Below are 16,213 nucleotides of genomic sequence, written 5' to 3' on the forward strand. Positions count from 1 at the left end.
AATCAATTTTGAATTCTCCTTTTGTTTTGGTTATTATGCTACCATTTAAAAAAATAAAGTTCTGTTTTTGATCAGTTTTCAATACATTTATTGAGGGCTTACGAGGTTGCAGGCACTTTACATATTAGCTCATTTAACCCTCTCAATGATCTTGTGAGACCCATGAGGGAACTGAGGCCCAAGGTCACACAGTGAGTGGCAGATGGGTCCCTGCTTCCTGTGTCCCTTGGTCCTCATGCCCTAGATGTGCAAACTCTGCTTTATGGAGAGCTGAGATCATGTGAATGAAAATTAGGTCTGTCTTTGCTCTATAGACCTATTGGTTGACTATTCAACCTTAACTACAAAACAGCTATTTTTGCCATGAGTGAGAGATTCCAAAGCTTTACAAAGAGTGAAAATCCCAACACGCCCTGTCAGAACAGAATGGTGAAGTTGAGAACCAATGGTCAACTTCCTACTGCATGGAAATTCCCGAGTAGGTATTTGTGAAACCTGCTAAAGGCCGTCGGTTGGGGGAAGGTGTCCTTGCTCTCCAGAGCACGTGTCCCTAGCCTGCCCCGGCCTGCCATGTGCAGGTACTTGACCTTGCGCTGTGGGTGGGGCATGCTGAGTATTGGGAGTGAAGCTACCACCTCCTTTCTTGAGTAAAATTCTTTCGCAAATATATGATCCAGTTATTTACTCTGGAAAATAACAAGTTGACAGAGGCAAAACAATTTCTGTAACAAATATGTTTTATAGAATCATCTTCATGTGATTAAATATTAGAAGCTACGTTTTTTAAACAGCAGTTTGGTAGTCCCTGCAGGTGGTAAGGGGTTAAATTAATGAGAAGGAAGCTCATTAGGTACCTCTGTCCTTCACAACAGCAAACAGTGAAGGGGACTGGCATTTCCCAAGGTCAGGAATTTTCTCTAATTCAGGGTATAACCTCATCCAAACCCGAAGTTCAACAGAGTGTTTGAAAATAGAAAAAGCTAATTATTTAACCTTTACTTCCAGGTATGCCAAATGTGACTTTGTGTGACTATCTTTATATTCCCTTTTGAACTCCAAAATTTGTTCATTTGATTCTTTTTTTTTTCCCCCCTTCCCTTTAGAGAAACCAATTTAAAGTTCAAAATGGCACTGGAAATCACAGACCAGTATCTCCAAAGGGAAGATACATTGGCAACATTCGATGGTTTGTACCAAACTTGTCTTATTTTGTTTTAAATTTAGATGCTCAATTCAGTTCCTGTTGATTAAAACCAGAAAATCTTTCATATGTCATTAATTATGTGACTCTTATCCTTTTTTTTTTTTTTTTTTTTTTTAAAGGCCTTATTGAATGTGAAGAACCCAATAACCGATTAGATAAGTTTACAGGAACACTATTTTGGAGAAAGAGAAGTTTTCCTTTGGATGCTGATAAAATTCTGTTACGTGGCTGTGTAATTAGGAACACCGATGTCTGTCATGGATTGGTCATTTTTGCAGGTATTTCGGAGTTTCTTGGGAAATGGTTCTACTAGGAGCTTTAAAGATTTAAAGGAGAAATTGCTTTTCTGTCCTCTCTCCATCAGAACCAAAGGTAGAGTAATTTTATCAACAGGCTGTTGAATTGATCTTCCCAATTGTTGATCACATTGAATTTTCCATTTTTAGGTGCTGACACTAAAATAATGAAGAATAGTGGGAAAACCAGATTTAAAAGAACTAAAATTGATTACTTGATGAACTACATGGTTTACACGGTATTTATTCCCCATCTCACAAGAGGCTGGCCTGTTGTCTTTGGCTCTAATTTTGTTGTGTGTTTTTCTAATGCAAAGAAATCCTACCTCTTTAGATGGAATAGAAACGTGCTTGGTCACCCCAAGCTTCGAATGCCGTACTTCTAACAGGAAAATCCCCTTAGGAAGGGAAATTTGAGTTATAGAGTTCCCCGAGTACTTTGCTCACTGGAGTGACCAGTCAGAAAACCAGGAGTCCTAGATAAACAGTGGGTCTGTGCTCCTCAAGTCAGTGTAGGGTTGATTTTATTACCGTTACTTTCCCATAGAGATGGTTCTCTTAAAAGCAAACCTTTTCTTTTCTCCCCAGCATACACTGTATAAATCCAAGTGCAAGGTAAGGCTAAAAATAAGGTGTACCAAGGGTCCCCAAGACCACTCCCAGGTTCGAGGACTCCCAGGACTCAGCATATAGTTGGACCCATGGCTGTGTCTGTTATAGCCAAAGGATGCAAAGCAAGATCAGGAAAAGACACACTGGGCAAAACAAGAGGAAACCAGGCACAAGCTTCCGGGAGTCCTCTCCCAGTGGAGCCACACACAGTAGGCATTTAATTCAACAATTGATGAGAGCACATGTGAAATGTTGTCTATACCAGGGAAGCTCATTAGAGACTCAGTCTCCAGGTTTTTAACTGGGTGGTCACATAGGCACCATCTGTCTGGCATGTCATAAAATTCCAGACTCCCCAAAAGAATGTTGGGTGGTCAGCAGAAACCACGCTGTTTACACAGTTCGGCACAGTGCATAGCTGGGAATACAGGCATGTGCCACCGTGCCCGGCGGAACCATTCTTATCAGAGAATAAGGAATAAGGAATCGGGAACCCCTCCCCAAATCTGAGTTCCCAGATACCAGCCAAGGGCCAACCTTGCAAGCAGGACCCTTCTAAGGAAGAAGTCTTAGGCCTGCTCTTTTCTGCCCATACTGTGACCCCAAATAGTAAACAGTCCTTCAATTGCCCAGTGAGATTTTTTCTAGCATTTAGTTCAATTTGAATGCATACATTCTTAGAGACTTATACAATAATACTTATTCTTTGATTACATATACATATTTAAAATCATATAAAAGTATTAAGAAACTGTTTCTTATGCTCTCACATTTCATGAAAATTTTATTTGAACTTTTCACATTGTCAGTGTCACTATCATGGTTATGACTAGAGCACTGACAAGGATCCATCATCTCTCTCTGTGCCTAATTGGTTTGAGATATAGCACTTTTGGAATCTGTGTCTAGAAATTTAAATTTGTCCCTGGAAATTTTATTCCCACATGTAAGTCCCCAAGTACCAGTAGGACAGTTGACTTTTATTCATTCCATAAATACATACTCATAATTTCCACAACATAATACATATTGTATTGCTTCTTAAGTGATCTTGTTTACAATGTCATGCAATACTTGTGACATTATACTCCCAAGAACAATGACCCAGAAGATACGGGTGAAATTTCCTTGCCTTTTAAAAAAAAAATTAATTTCCATCGAATGTTTTCTATAAGCATCTCAATTCAGCATTGTTTGAAGTTGTTTTATGGTAAGGTATCTTCTCCAAACAGTATGTTATTGTTCACAGTAAAAGTAATTGAGAAAATGCCCTGTAATATGCATGTCTTTAAGGATTTGAATATAAGATACCCCTTCTTTTTTGAAAGATAATTTTGGAAACAAAATCTCACCTTATATGTGAGATGTAGGATATATTAATCATAGCAATCAAGTAGACTTCCAAAGCATTCTTATGGCACTGCTTTTAAGTGTATTATTTTTACAGACTACTAAATTATAGATGTATAAAAGACTGGGTAAGGTTAATTACCACCTATGAAATGCATGGGGTTAGAAGTCCATCTCCGGAATACATGCAAATGTGTTATGTCTTCTAGATCTTCGTTGTTCTTATTCTGGTTTCTGCTGGCCTTGCCATTGGTCACGCTTACTGGGAAGCGCAAGTTGGCAATTACTCTTGGTACCTCTATGATGGAGAGGATGCCACGCCCTCATACCGTGGGTTCCTCAACTTCTGGGGCTATATCATCGTCCTTAACACCATGGTGCCCATCTCTCTGTATGTCAGGTAAGGCGGTCCTCTCCGTGGCCTTTTGCTTTACGAGAAGAATGTACTACCTTTTGCACAGGTAGCATCTTCATTTCTAGCGATAATTGGTTTCAAAGGTCATAAGGAATGAGTTAGAAAATAACTTTCCTTTTAGAATTGAGGGTAATAGAGGGAAAAGGAGATTCACATTTCAGTGTCTACTCTGTGCCAGGCACCTTCTATCTCAACCTTTGTGAGATAAGGTTAAGGAAGTTCAAAGATCGAGCGCTACGTCTATCGTCTATCGCTGTTCACTTGCTAAGATTCCTTCTCAGTGGGTTCCAGAGCCCAGGCTTTGAAAAGAACCTGAAAGAAGGCGAAGATTTAGAATGTCATGGAAAAACTGAGTTTCCTTCTCAGGATCCTTCCTAACCTCTTGTCTGCATCTTCCTTATTGCCACCTGCCGCACCCGCTGTGGAAACCACTGTGTTTCTGGCCACTACCTGCGAGCGGGAAGGAGATCCCCTGCCCTTCAGCGCGCTCTCAGAATGCTGTGTCTCATCTCAATCTCAGCAACAGAGTCAGGGCCATATTTCTGACAAGTGGTAATTGCCTCGTTTGGTGATATTTCTTCCTTTTTTACTTTTTCTTTCTTTCCTCTCAAAGTTTACTGTCACTGGCCAGTTGGATTTTAGACCTTTGGTAGGGGAGGGGTCATGCCTTGAAATATACTCAGCAGCCAGAGGCTGTTTTGGTTCCAATAAGGACTAGCCCAGAGGCGTACGGGATCACATACACACCTGTCATTAGGGGCATCTATTTTATTTTAATTTTATTACATGTGCATTTGTTTTTATTACATGTGCATTTGTTTTATTTTTAATTTTATTACTGTTGTTCTTTTAACATGCAGGCAAGCCCTGGAATAGCCATCTGTTCCGCAGCTACTTTGGAAAAAACTGAGATGAGAGTTACTTTTGTTAAGGGAACTATTACACAGATTATTTTGTCTAAGACTATCAGTGTATATTATAAAATAAACTATGTAGTTTTGGGTTAAGAAAGAAAAGGTATATCACGTGACAAATACAATATCTTTTTTTTTTAATTTTTTTTTTTTTTTTTTTCCTTTAAGGCTGGTCAAGCGAAGCAGTGGGAATGGAGAATCCTTTTTTTTGTTTATTTGTTTTTTAATTTTAAGAAATTATTTTTAGAGACGTGATCTCACTACGTTGTCCGGGCTGGTCTTGAACTTCTGGCCTCAAGCGACTTTCCTACCTTGACCTGATTTATTTCTCTTGGAAATAAAGGGCCTTTAAAGCATGTTGGATCAGTCTTTCCAGATAGTATCTCTGCTTTGTCTTCAAACCTACGGTAGCTTTTGATCTCATTCAGAATAGACACACTGAGGCCACACTGTCACCCACAAGGCCCAGTGTGATCTGGTGCTCACTCCTGCCATACCTCCTTCACCTCCACCCACCTCTCTGGGCTCCCACCACTCTAGCCCCCTTGATACTCCTCCTGCCACAGGGCCTTTGCATCTACTCTTTCCTCTGCCTGGAACATCTTTCTCGAGATAGCTACTTGCTGCCCCTTCATTTCCTGCCGGCCTCTACTCACATAGCATCTTATTTCCCTGACCTGTCCCAAGCTACTCCGCTCTAACCTCCATGACCCTTGCCTGTTGATTGCCTTCTCCCCTTACCCTGCTTTGGTTTTCTGCAGAGAACTTTCACCCCTGATGTAATGTCAATTTACTGATTTATGTATTCATCTGTCTCCACTACAAGGTAATCTCCTTAAGAGCACTGATGTTGTCTGTTTAGTTTACTGACATATCCCTTGCACCTAGAATGGAGTCTGGTACATAGTAGGCACGCAGGAAATACTGAAAGGAGAGAGGGAGGGGGAGAGTTATTTTTCCATCTGTCTAATTTGTCACAAAGGCATCCTTTGCCCACTTAACAGTTGCTGGATATGTAAATGGTTTCCTTATAAGTGGGATATATTTAATCCCTTACAGTTTAAAATTGAAATGAGGAATATCTTATTTTGGAATCCTATAATTTAATAAGAATTCTTTTTTTAAATATGCTTTTTCACAGTGTGGGATCATGATTTAGAGGTATTTGCTTAAAGCCTTTTGCCCTATTTGAGAGCACAGTGCGTGCTGTGAGCTAGTGGTCTCTCCCCCACTTGCCCTGTTACTGGGGCGAAGGTGCAAGCAGCCATTTCAGTTGCCCCTGGTGCAACAGGGAGCTACAGAAAGAGAGCTGGGCTTGCTGCATCCTCTGGCTCTGTCTGCAGTGTTACCGTGACACCCATTCTTCTGGGCTGTGTGTTCTGCACAAGGGGTGCTGTGGCCAGATGTGCTCAGGAGTGAGTGGGAAATCACACAGAGCAAGGCACTTTGGGGGGAAATTACTAGTCTAGAATCTGCTCGACCCTGAAACTGGAGAATAGTATGTTTAGTCAGGAGAACCCAGACGCTGAGTGCATGGGCCAGAGCATGGCTTGTCTCCTTGCAGATGTCTTGGTTTATTTGGGCAGCTGTAACAAAAGAACTTAGCCTCGGGGAGCTTGCAGAAATTTACTGCTCACAGCTCTGCAGGCTGGGAAGTGTGAGATCAAAGCCGATTTGGTATCTGGTGGCGGCTGGGTCTCTACTTCATAGATGGTACCTTCTTGCTGTGTCCTCACAAGGCAGAAAGGCAAACGAGCTCCCGTGGGCCACTCTGATAAGGCCACTAATCCCATTCATGAGGGCGGGGCTCATCACCTTCTAAAGGGCCCCCACCCCAAGTACTGTTGCATTGGGGATTAGGCTTCAACATATGAACTGGGGGTGAGGGGGCGCCAACATTCAGACCATAGCAGTAGACATGCTCCTGTCTGCACAAGTGATGATCGAATCCAGCACCGGCCACTCATATCTGAGCTCTCTGTGGAAAAGTAACCTTTTGTCTTCCTAGCGTGGAAGTGATTCGTCTCGGACAGAGTCACTTCATAAACTGGGACCTGCAAATGTACTATGCTGAGAAGGACACACCGGCAAAGGCTAGAACCACTACGCTGAATGAGCAGCTTGGGCAGATCCATTACATCTTCTCCGATAAGACAGGGACACTCACACAAAATATCATGACCTTTAAAAAGTGCTGCATCAACGGGCAGATTTATGGTGAGTGGAAGCCGTGAGGCATTTCCTGGAGGAGGGGGGCTGCCTCCTGTGTGCAGAGCACTACCTGGGCCGGGGCCTGCCTGCCCGGAGTTGCTGGTGCCCTCCCCATACAGAGTCCTGCTGCTGCCGGGCACTCCTAGGCAGAGGGCCAGAGGAGCATTGTGGGCGGCACTGGGGACACATGCATGGCGGGGGGGTCAGCATCAAAAATGGGCTCACATGCCTCAAAAAATTAAAAATACCATTACCATGGGATCCAGTAATTCTGCTTCAGGATATAGACTCAAAGGCATTGAAACAGGGACTCAAAGAGGTGTTTGTTACACCCGTGTTTGTAGCAGCATTATTCACAATAGCCAAAAGACGAAGCAGCCCAAGCGTTCACTGATGGATGAATGAATAAACAAGTGTGGTACGTGCATACAATGGAATATCACTCAGTCAAAGGAAGTAAGGAAATTTTGACACATGCTACAACACAGATGAACCTTAAGGACATCATGCGAAGTGAAATAAGCCAGTCACAAATAGACAAATATTGTGTGATTCTGTTTATATGGGATGCTTAGAATAGTCAAATTCAGAGATGGAGTAGAATGGTGGTTACCAAGGGCTGGGGGTAGGGAATGGGAGTTATTGTGTAATGGGTACAGAATTTTAATTTTGCAAGGTGAAACAATTGTGCAACAGTGTGACTGTGCTTACTGCCACTGAACTGTATGGTTAAAATGGTAAATTTGGGCCAAGCCAAGATGGCTCACATCTATAATCCCAGCACTTCGGGAGGCTGAGGCAGGAGGATCGCTTGAGGCCAGGAGTTCAAGACCAGCCTGAGAAACACAGCAAGACCTTGTCTCTACAAAAAATTTAGAAATTAGCTGGACAAGGTAGTATACTTCTGTAGTCCCGGCTACTTGGGAGGCTGAGGCAGGAAGATTGCTTGAGCTCAAGACTACAGAATATTATCAAATATTCTTCTTTTTTAACAAATCTTGAAAAATGTTCGGGCCACTGCACTCCAGCCTGGGCAACAGTGCAAGACCCTATCTCTTAAAAAAAAAAAAGTATTAACTTTTTTTTATGTGTATTTCACTATAATTTTTTTAAAAAGTTGATTTCCATTCTAATTTTCTGAAATATGCTATATATTTATAAACAATATTAAGGCCGATACTATTCAAATAGTACTTCAACTTTTAAATAAAGACGTAGTAGTACAATTTTTACAGAGATACGGACACACACGTAAGTACCCTCCACTTGAAGGGAACTGTATTAAGAGCATGTTTTCACGTAAGGAGCATCAGTGAGAAAAGTGGGACAGGGGCTGAGGAAGTGGCTCACAGGTGTGGCGGCAGTCTCTTCTGAGTGGGGGGCAACAAAGCATTTCAAAGGACTTGCTTCAGGCCCCTGAGGAGGTTGCAGGAGGACAGGGGGACAGTCCCCAGCATTTGAACGTCTAGACAAGGCGTCGGCAGACTTTCTGTAAAGAGCCAGATAGGGAATATTTTAGCCTCGGCAGGCCATATTAGTCCTCATCAAATATTCTTTTTTTTAACAACTCTGGAAAAACGTAAAAACCATCCTTTACTCAAGGACTGTCTGAAAGCGGGCTGGGAGCGCCCTGTGGTCCCCACCCCCATGTTAGCAAGGCCAGGTGGGGAGGGGCCTCTGGATGCAGGTGGAGACTCAGTCTGTCCCGTTTGTTTCTCAGGAGACCGCCGGGATGCTTTGCAGCACAATCATAACAAAATAGAGGTAAGTCCTTAAAGAACTGTTTGAGGTGCAGGGAAATCGGGTGTCGGCGGGGCCGTGCTTGCTGGAAGGCTCCGAGGGAGGATCCGTCCTTGCCTCTTCCTCGCTTGTGGTGGCTGCCCACCATCCTGGGTGCGAGTCAGCTCATGGACGTCCAGACGCCACGCCGTCATCTCTGCCTCTGTCGTCGCGTGGCGTTCTCCCTGTGCGTCTGTCCTCATTTCCCTCTACTTATGAGGACACCAGTTGTCGGATTAGGACCCACGTTCATCCACTGCGACCTCATTTTACCTTGATTACATGTCCAAAGACCCTACTTCCAAATGAGGCTACATTCATCAGTACTAGGGGTTGGCACGGCAACGTACCCTTGGGGAGGACACAGCTCAACCCGCCACAGGGCACTTTTTGTTTTCAGACAGGCGCGAGCCTCTTGGCACTTAAGAATGTGCTAAAATCCCAAGGTGATTTTTGTATAATTAAAAAACTTGGCTTTGAAGAAATCATCATATTGTTGAAGCCAAAACAATTTTTTAAAATCCTATTTTGTTTTCCCCTCCATTTCTTTCAGCAAGTTGATTTTAGCTGGAACAAGTTTGCGGACGGGAAGTTTGTCTTTTATGACCACTATCTCATCGAGCAGATCCAGTCGGGGAAGGAGCGGGAAGTGCGGCAGTTCTTCATCTTGCTCGCGGTTTGCCACACAGTCATGGTGGACAGAAACGATGGTGAGTGTTCCTCGGGCACCTCCGGCACTGGAGACCGGTTTGTTTAGTTTCCAGGTAACTCGTGGCTCCAATGCAAATTATATAGTACACACAAGTCACGTGCCATGAATATTTGTCAGCACCTGCCACTAGATGGTATATGGCAGTGGTCCCCAACCTTTTTGGCACCAGGGACCAGTTTCATGCAAGACAATTTTTCCTCCGAAGTGGGGGGAGGTGGAGTTCAGGCGGTGATGCGAGCGATGGGGAGCACCTATAAATACAGAAGAAATGCTGTGCCCACCCACCTCACCCACCTCACCCACCTCACCCACCATGTCCCCATTTCATGGAAGACAGTTTTTCCAAGGACAGGGGCAGGGCCCTGTGCCTAACATGCCACTGACCAATACCAGTCTGTGGCCCAGGGGGTGGGGACCGCAGGTTTATGGCATAGCGAAGTATGAAACAAGCTGCTTGTCTCTGAAGAGTTATATCTTATTCATAGTTATATCTTGAGACGTGTTTTATCACTTTGTAAATGAAATCTTATTAAAAGAAATGATTGACTTGAATTATGATAGAATTGAAATCTTCCTACCATATTATCAGCATTTCGTGAGAGCGAAAAGTCAAATCTTATGTACATCGTAAGTGGATTTTAAATTTGGAAAGTCTTTTCTGCAAAATATCAGACATATGCTTTTATTTACTAGATTCTGATATATTTGGGGTTTGAAATAATTTCAACCAAAGCCTGAATCTCTTTAAGGTGGGTTTTTGTTTTGTTTTTTCATTTGAAGGAACATAATTAACGTGGATTTCATGGGAACATGCCAGGCTGACTTGGTTCCTTTACAGATTTCTTAGATTCAGTCTGTGCTAGCTTTGTTGCAGCGAGTTCATCAAGGAAAGCTAGTTCTTTTTTATCACATACAGATGTAAAGATAGATTATATAGATACACGTGTACTTTCTAGAAGGAATTCTTTTGGTATGTCTGTAATGAAGCACATTCTGCCTTCACTCCATTTTTCACTTCTTACTTTAACCAATGCCACCTACATAAGTCCCTCTCTGTTCCCAACTTTGATATTTCATATGTAGCAGGTATGAAATCTTCAGAGAAAGAATATGCATGAAGACGAAATGTGTAGAGACTGTAAATGATATCTCTCAGCAAATTTCAAAGGATCCCATTCTCTAAGGATGACTCTAATAGTGCAATAAAGTGAGATAACAGAGTTCAAATTGGGGTGGATACATGGAAGAGGCTGGCAGACAAATGACGAAGGATAAAAAGGGACGATGCCAGGTCACACGTCATTGGAGCACAGGTCAAAGTCTATTTGACTCACCAAGCAAATTTTACTCAGATCATAAGGATAAAGTACGATACCATTAAGCAACGTGGTTCCCTTAGGTTTGGACTCATTAGTAAAATTATTCTACTTTTCTTTGAGTATGTGATGGTATTTTAAGAGCTAACCGGTCTTATGGTCTCTATTTTATTTTTCCTCGCTGGGATATTACAGGAAGAGCCCTGGACTGCATGCTATAGATGAGCCAGCCCAGTTTGGTCCCTGTCTGGGCTCCAGCCTTATCAGTGTGGTAGTTAGAAGGTTGGATGTTCAAATTCCCTTCCAGCCTAACACTCTGCAGCTCTTTGTCCCACAGTCAGCTGAGGTGAAGAGTTGTACATCCTGGGTAATCTTCCTTCACCCAGTACGTGATAGGCAATTGCTCAAGCACTTAAGAATGGAGACAAGTTGTATTTCAAGGTGCAGGAGGTTAGAGAAGTTGGTTATGGCTTTGATCCATAAAGTACCATGAACGGGTCTCTTGGAAGGGACCTTGGGGACCAACCTGCAAATTTTACAGATAAGGTAATTCAGACCCAGAGAGCATGAGAGACCTGCCCGAGGTCATCTGGTGGGTTAAAACTCATTCCGGTCCATGAAACTGTGTTTGCAGCAGTTTCGTGATCCTCAAATTAGTCTGTAAAAGAAAAGGTCTTTCTGGTTGCCTCTACGTGTGCTGTAAAGATTTTTTTTTTTTTCCAGAAGATTGTTTTCAGTCCAAGTGCCTTCCTGCAAACGTAAGGTTGGAGTTTGGACCAAATCTGAGGTTTTTCCCGTCTCTATAGTCTGCTATTCTGTGATTCCATTGCTAGAAAGTAATGGAAGGATTTTCTTTTCAATGATAAAAAATACCAAGGTGTTTGCTCTAGATATAAGTGTCTCACTCATGGGAACTCTACCACCTTTTATTATTTTGTCTCTGTTGGAACGGAGTTTGCAGTCAATGTTATACAATATGTCACTGCACCAGCTACAACGGCTGAAGGGATTGGTTTTGCTCTCTCCGTTGCTTGTTTAGTTTGGTGAAATAGTTTGCCCTCTGGCGCGCGAGTATGTTTGGAGAATGGCTGGATTTAGCAAGTACACTTATGACTTCTTGTATATGACTTTCTGGGTGAACAAATAGATGATCTAAAGTATCATCTTTATGTATTAATTTGGAAGCGATTAATACTGACTTAGAGTGAATCATCTGAGCCAGTTTGTGAAGGAAGTAGGGAAGGACGGAGCCCTTAGCTTTCACTGCCACCGTTCACCGCGGTGCATCCCACCATTCCAGGTATGCGGAGGTGTAAAAGGCTGCCCAGGCGGCCGTGGCCTGCGTCCTGGTCAAACCATGCTGGAAAACTAAATGCCCTTTTCTGTAGAAATTCATCTGACCATGGAAATGCTTTTTCTCTCTGTTTTGAGGCAGAATAACTAGCAGAGGAAAATAGAAGCTGTTGGGTAGGCAGAGTATTTTTTAAACTTTTTATCGATTTACAACTTGTATACAGAGACATGTACGTAAGTATACAGTCAACGAATTTCTACAAATTGAGTACACCTGTGTAATGAGCACCCAGATTTTAAAAAAGAACACTATCAATCTCCCAGAAGTCCCTTTTGTGTTCTTCTCCAGTGATTACCTTCCAAGAAAACAACTCTTTTGACTTTGTGTGACACAGGTTAGTTTTGTCAGTTTTTGGCTTGTGTGAGTAGAGTCACGTAGAGTATGTACTCTTCCGTGTCTGGTTTCTTTCAGGCAACACTGTGAGATGTATTCTTATTGCTGAAGTGTAGTTGTGAACAGAAGGCAGTTTTCCATCAAGCTATTGATCAAACTGACTAATTTTTTTTTAAAGGAGAGTATAGCTATGGTAAAGTAAGTACACCCTTCTAGAGGGAAGTTAAACTAGTATAACCTCTCCGGAAAACAAATTAGTAATATATACCGATGAGCTCAAAAATTATCTGTGTTCTCTAGCTCAATATTTTCACTACTAGGAATCTGTTCTTAGAGACAGAAATATCTTTGCGCACACACACAAAGGTTATTACGTTAGTTTTGAGAGCAAAAAAATTGGCATCTAAACTAAGTGCCTGTAATGGGAAAATGGTAACATGTTTACATTCATTAAAATAAAACATATAAAGAATTTTTAAAGATAAGGCAACATGCTCAAAATACATTAAAATAATCAGAATGTAGATGTATATTCAGGATGATAGAAACTGTTTCAGAAATGGGCATTTTGTTTGACTTGTCTGCTTTCAGCTAGCACTGTAAAAGAGAAAAAAGGAAAAGTAGAAATAGGCATTTAGAAAGGACTGGAAGGTATGATAAAATGTCAACAGAGTGGTTTTTCCTCTGGACGGTAGGATCATGGGAATTTTCTTCTTACCAGTTGTTTTACTTCTAGTTTATACAACTGTTTATAATTCAAAATAGAACTTTCCAGTCTAAGAAGTTTTCATCTTGGCATAATCCTTCAGTCAAGGACTTTTTTCCTGGCTCTGTTTTGGGCTTTGCTGTACATCCTAAGCCCTGTGGGAACCTCGGCGGAGGACCTGCAGTGAGCTCTGTGTTTGGTTTTCCAGTTCTTCTGAGATTTCTCTCCTGCTTCCTTGTTAGGTCAGCTCAACTACCAGGCGGCCTCTCCCGACGAAGGCGCCCTGGTCAATGCCGCCAGGAACTTTGGCTTTGTCTTCCTCACCAGGACCCAGAACACCATCACCATCAGCGAGCTGGGCACCGAAAGGACCTACCATGTTCTTGCCATCTTGGACTTCAACAGTGACCGGAAGCGGATGTCTATCATCAGTAAGTCTCCCTCAGAGTATGTTTGTCAATCATTCATTGAAATGTTGCCTATTGCCCATTTTACTGAGTGACACCAGGATGAAGCAGGCAATGGACGAACTACTTGGTTCCTGGAAGATTTCCACACACTTATTGAAACTGATATTTTTTCTTCATTCTCCACGATCTCCCTTATTCAGAGGTACAGCTGCGGCATATCTGAATCTTGCCGACGCTGTTGCCATTCTTTAACCACATGGGCTACCAGCTGCTGAGTCTGGGCTGACACGTGCAGCACAACTGAAGCAGCAGGTGGGCGTTTGCGGCGCTGCCTACGACATGTGCTCTTTTATTTTTGAGCCCTCTGAGCACTTCTCTGCTGGATGGCAGGGAAGGGAGGACTCAGCAGGAGAGGAGTTCTGAGACGTGCGAGGCTGTGCTCATGAACCAAAATCAGCCCTCCAGTTTGGGCACATGACTGACCACCAAGTGGAGAGGATGATCTCATCCTAGCATTGAATTGGTTAAAGTTAGTAATTTGAAATCTCAAATTTACATAGAAGTGACAAGAATGGTTTAAAGAACTGCTGTATACTCTTTCATATCCACCAGTGGTTAACATTTGCCACATTTTCTCTGTCAGTTTCACTATATGTACAGCTTGTTTTCTGAACTATTTGAGAGTAAATTGCAGACCTGATGCCCCTTTCCCCGAAAGACTGTAGTGGGTGTTTCCTTAAGAACAAGAACACCCACTTGTATATACAATGATTAATGGCCAGAATCAGAAACTTTAATCCAATACAGTATTATCTAGTCTACAGACTTTTTCAGATTGTACCAGGAAATTCCCTCCCTCTTGTTTTTCTGATCCAGGATCCAATGCAAGATGGCAGGTTGTATCAGGTGATCATAACTGAATCAACCACAGTCCTTCAGCCTTTTTTTCATCTTCTATATATTGACATTTTTGAGAAGCACAGGCAAGCGCTTTTTTTTTTGGTTAGTGACAGGGTCTCACTGTCACTCAGGCTGGAGTGCAATGGCACAATCATAGATAGCTCACTGCAACCCTGGACTCCAGGGCTCAAGTGATCCTCCCACCTCAACCTCCCAAAATGCTAGGATTACAGGCTTGAGCCACTGCACCTGGCTGGGCCAGTTATTTTATAGAATGTCCCTCAGTTTGGGTTTGTCTGATGGTGTCTCATGATTGGATCAAGGTTATGCGCTGTTGGCAGGAAGAATCCTTACGTGATGCTGTGCCCCTCTCCCAGTATCATATCAGAAGGCACATGATGTTTGTCTCATTGGGGATGTTAATGTTGATCATTTGGTTAAGGTGGTGTCCACAAGCCTTCTCCACTATGATATTTTTAAACCAATGACAATATATAGGTTTAACTGTCTATCACACTCTCATTAGGCACGTTTTACTGAGTGCTTTCCAAGTCCCTCACACATATCTAGACTGATTATCATGCCTGCCATCTACCTTGACTTAAAATCTGTCTTCAATGTAGACGACTTACCAACTTGTGCTGACAGCAACAATTTTCTAGATGTGTTGACACATCTATGAGCACAGCAACACTTCAAATGAACTTCATAAATGTGGCTTTCGATTAAGAGATCAAAACTTAACTTTGTTGTGTGCTTTTCCTTCCCTTGCTACCAGTACGAACCCCAGAAGGCAACATCAGGCTGTATTGTAAAGGTGCTGACACTGTAATTTATGAGCGGTTATGTCGAATGAATCCTACAAAGCAAGAAACACAGGATGCCTTGGATGTAAGTCTCACTTTTACTCTTCCGCTGGAGATTCTAACCTTACTTGCTGGTGCTATCTCTTAAGCTCGAGCAGAAGCTGTATGTTAACTGTTGCTTTGGTGTAGTTGGGTAGAAAAAGTGCCAAAGCAGGGATCTGGCCACCTGGGTTCCAGTTCTGCCCCTGCCACTGACTTCTAGGAAGTGACCATGGTGCTCTTTCCAGCATCTAGATCCACAGGGTACATAAGACTGAGGAATGGGAGCAGCTTCTCTCTCTTCCAGTGACCTTGAGTAAGCTTTCTAATCATACTGAGCTATAGTCTTGATATCTGTGTGGCCCCCAAGAACTGCACTAACTTGCAGGTGTAGAACGAAGGAAAGAAAACATCTGTGTATGACAGGGGATGATAGTGCATTGGATCATTGAATTTTGATACCTTTATTAGTAAAACAGTTTGGTCTCAATGACTTCAAAGTCCTTATCTTAGGAAGCTGTATACCTAGTCCAGCGATGTTGTACCTACTCAGAATGCTTCTTGAACTTGCGTTTTTTGGACTTGCCTACCCATCTGCATGTCATTTTGGGTTCTGTATAACAAGGGCAGTGAGGTATGGAGGAGATCAGGCAGACCTGGTGTCCCAATACTGCCTCTTTACTAGTTTTGTGTCCTTGGGAAAAATGGTCAACATATTATATGAATCATTAATTCTTTGGGTGAAAGAGAGAGGGGACAGTTCACACTGTAAGAGAAAGCATCTTCCACAGTTCCTAGCACTTAGTAGATACTTTAATAAAGGGCGGTTTTCCCCCTTTACTTTAAGGGTTGATTG

General features: G+C 42.5%; 1 protein-coding gene across 3 annotated transcripts in view; it reads left to right on the plus strand.

Moving 5' to 3' along the window:
• Window positions 1-16,213, plus strand: part of ATP8B1 (ATPase phospholipid transporting 8B1) — a 107,819-nt gene that overhangs the window by 72,762 nt on the left and 18,844 nt on the right. For all 3 annotated transcript variants that reach the window (XM_069468361.1, XM_069468362.1, XM_069468363.1), the window contains 9 exons: window positions 1,104-1,186; window positions 1,324-1,482; window positions 1,651-1,739; window positions 3,672-3,862; window positions 6,800-7,008; window positions 8,723-8,766; window positions 9,335-9,491; window positions 13,445-13,633; window positions 15,291-15,403. In XM_069468361.1, the coding sequence (XP_069324462.1) occupies window positions 1,104-1,186; window positions 1,324-1,482; window positions 1,651-1,739; window positions 3,672-3,862; window positions 6,800-7,008; window positions 8,723-8,766; window positions 9,335-9,491; window positions 13,445-13,633; window positions 15,291-15,403 (1,234 nt within the window). The remainder of the gene's footprint in view (window positions 1-1,103; window positions 1,187-1,323; window positions 1,483-1,650; window positions 1,740-3,671; window positions 3,863-6,799; window positions 7,009-8,722; window positions 8,767-9,334; window positions 9,492-13,444; window positions 13,634-15,290; window positions 15,404-16,213) is intronic.

This window comes from Eulemur rufifrons, chromosome 5 (assembly GCF_041146395.1).
Source record: "Eulemur rufifrons isolate Redbay chromosome 5, OSU_ERuf_1, whole genome shotgun sequence".
Taxonomy (NCBI): domain Eukaryota; kingdom Metazoa; phylum Chordata; class Mammalia; order Primates; family Lemuridae; genus Eulemur; species Eulemur rufifrons.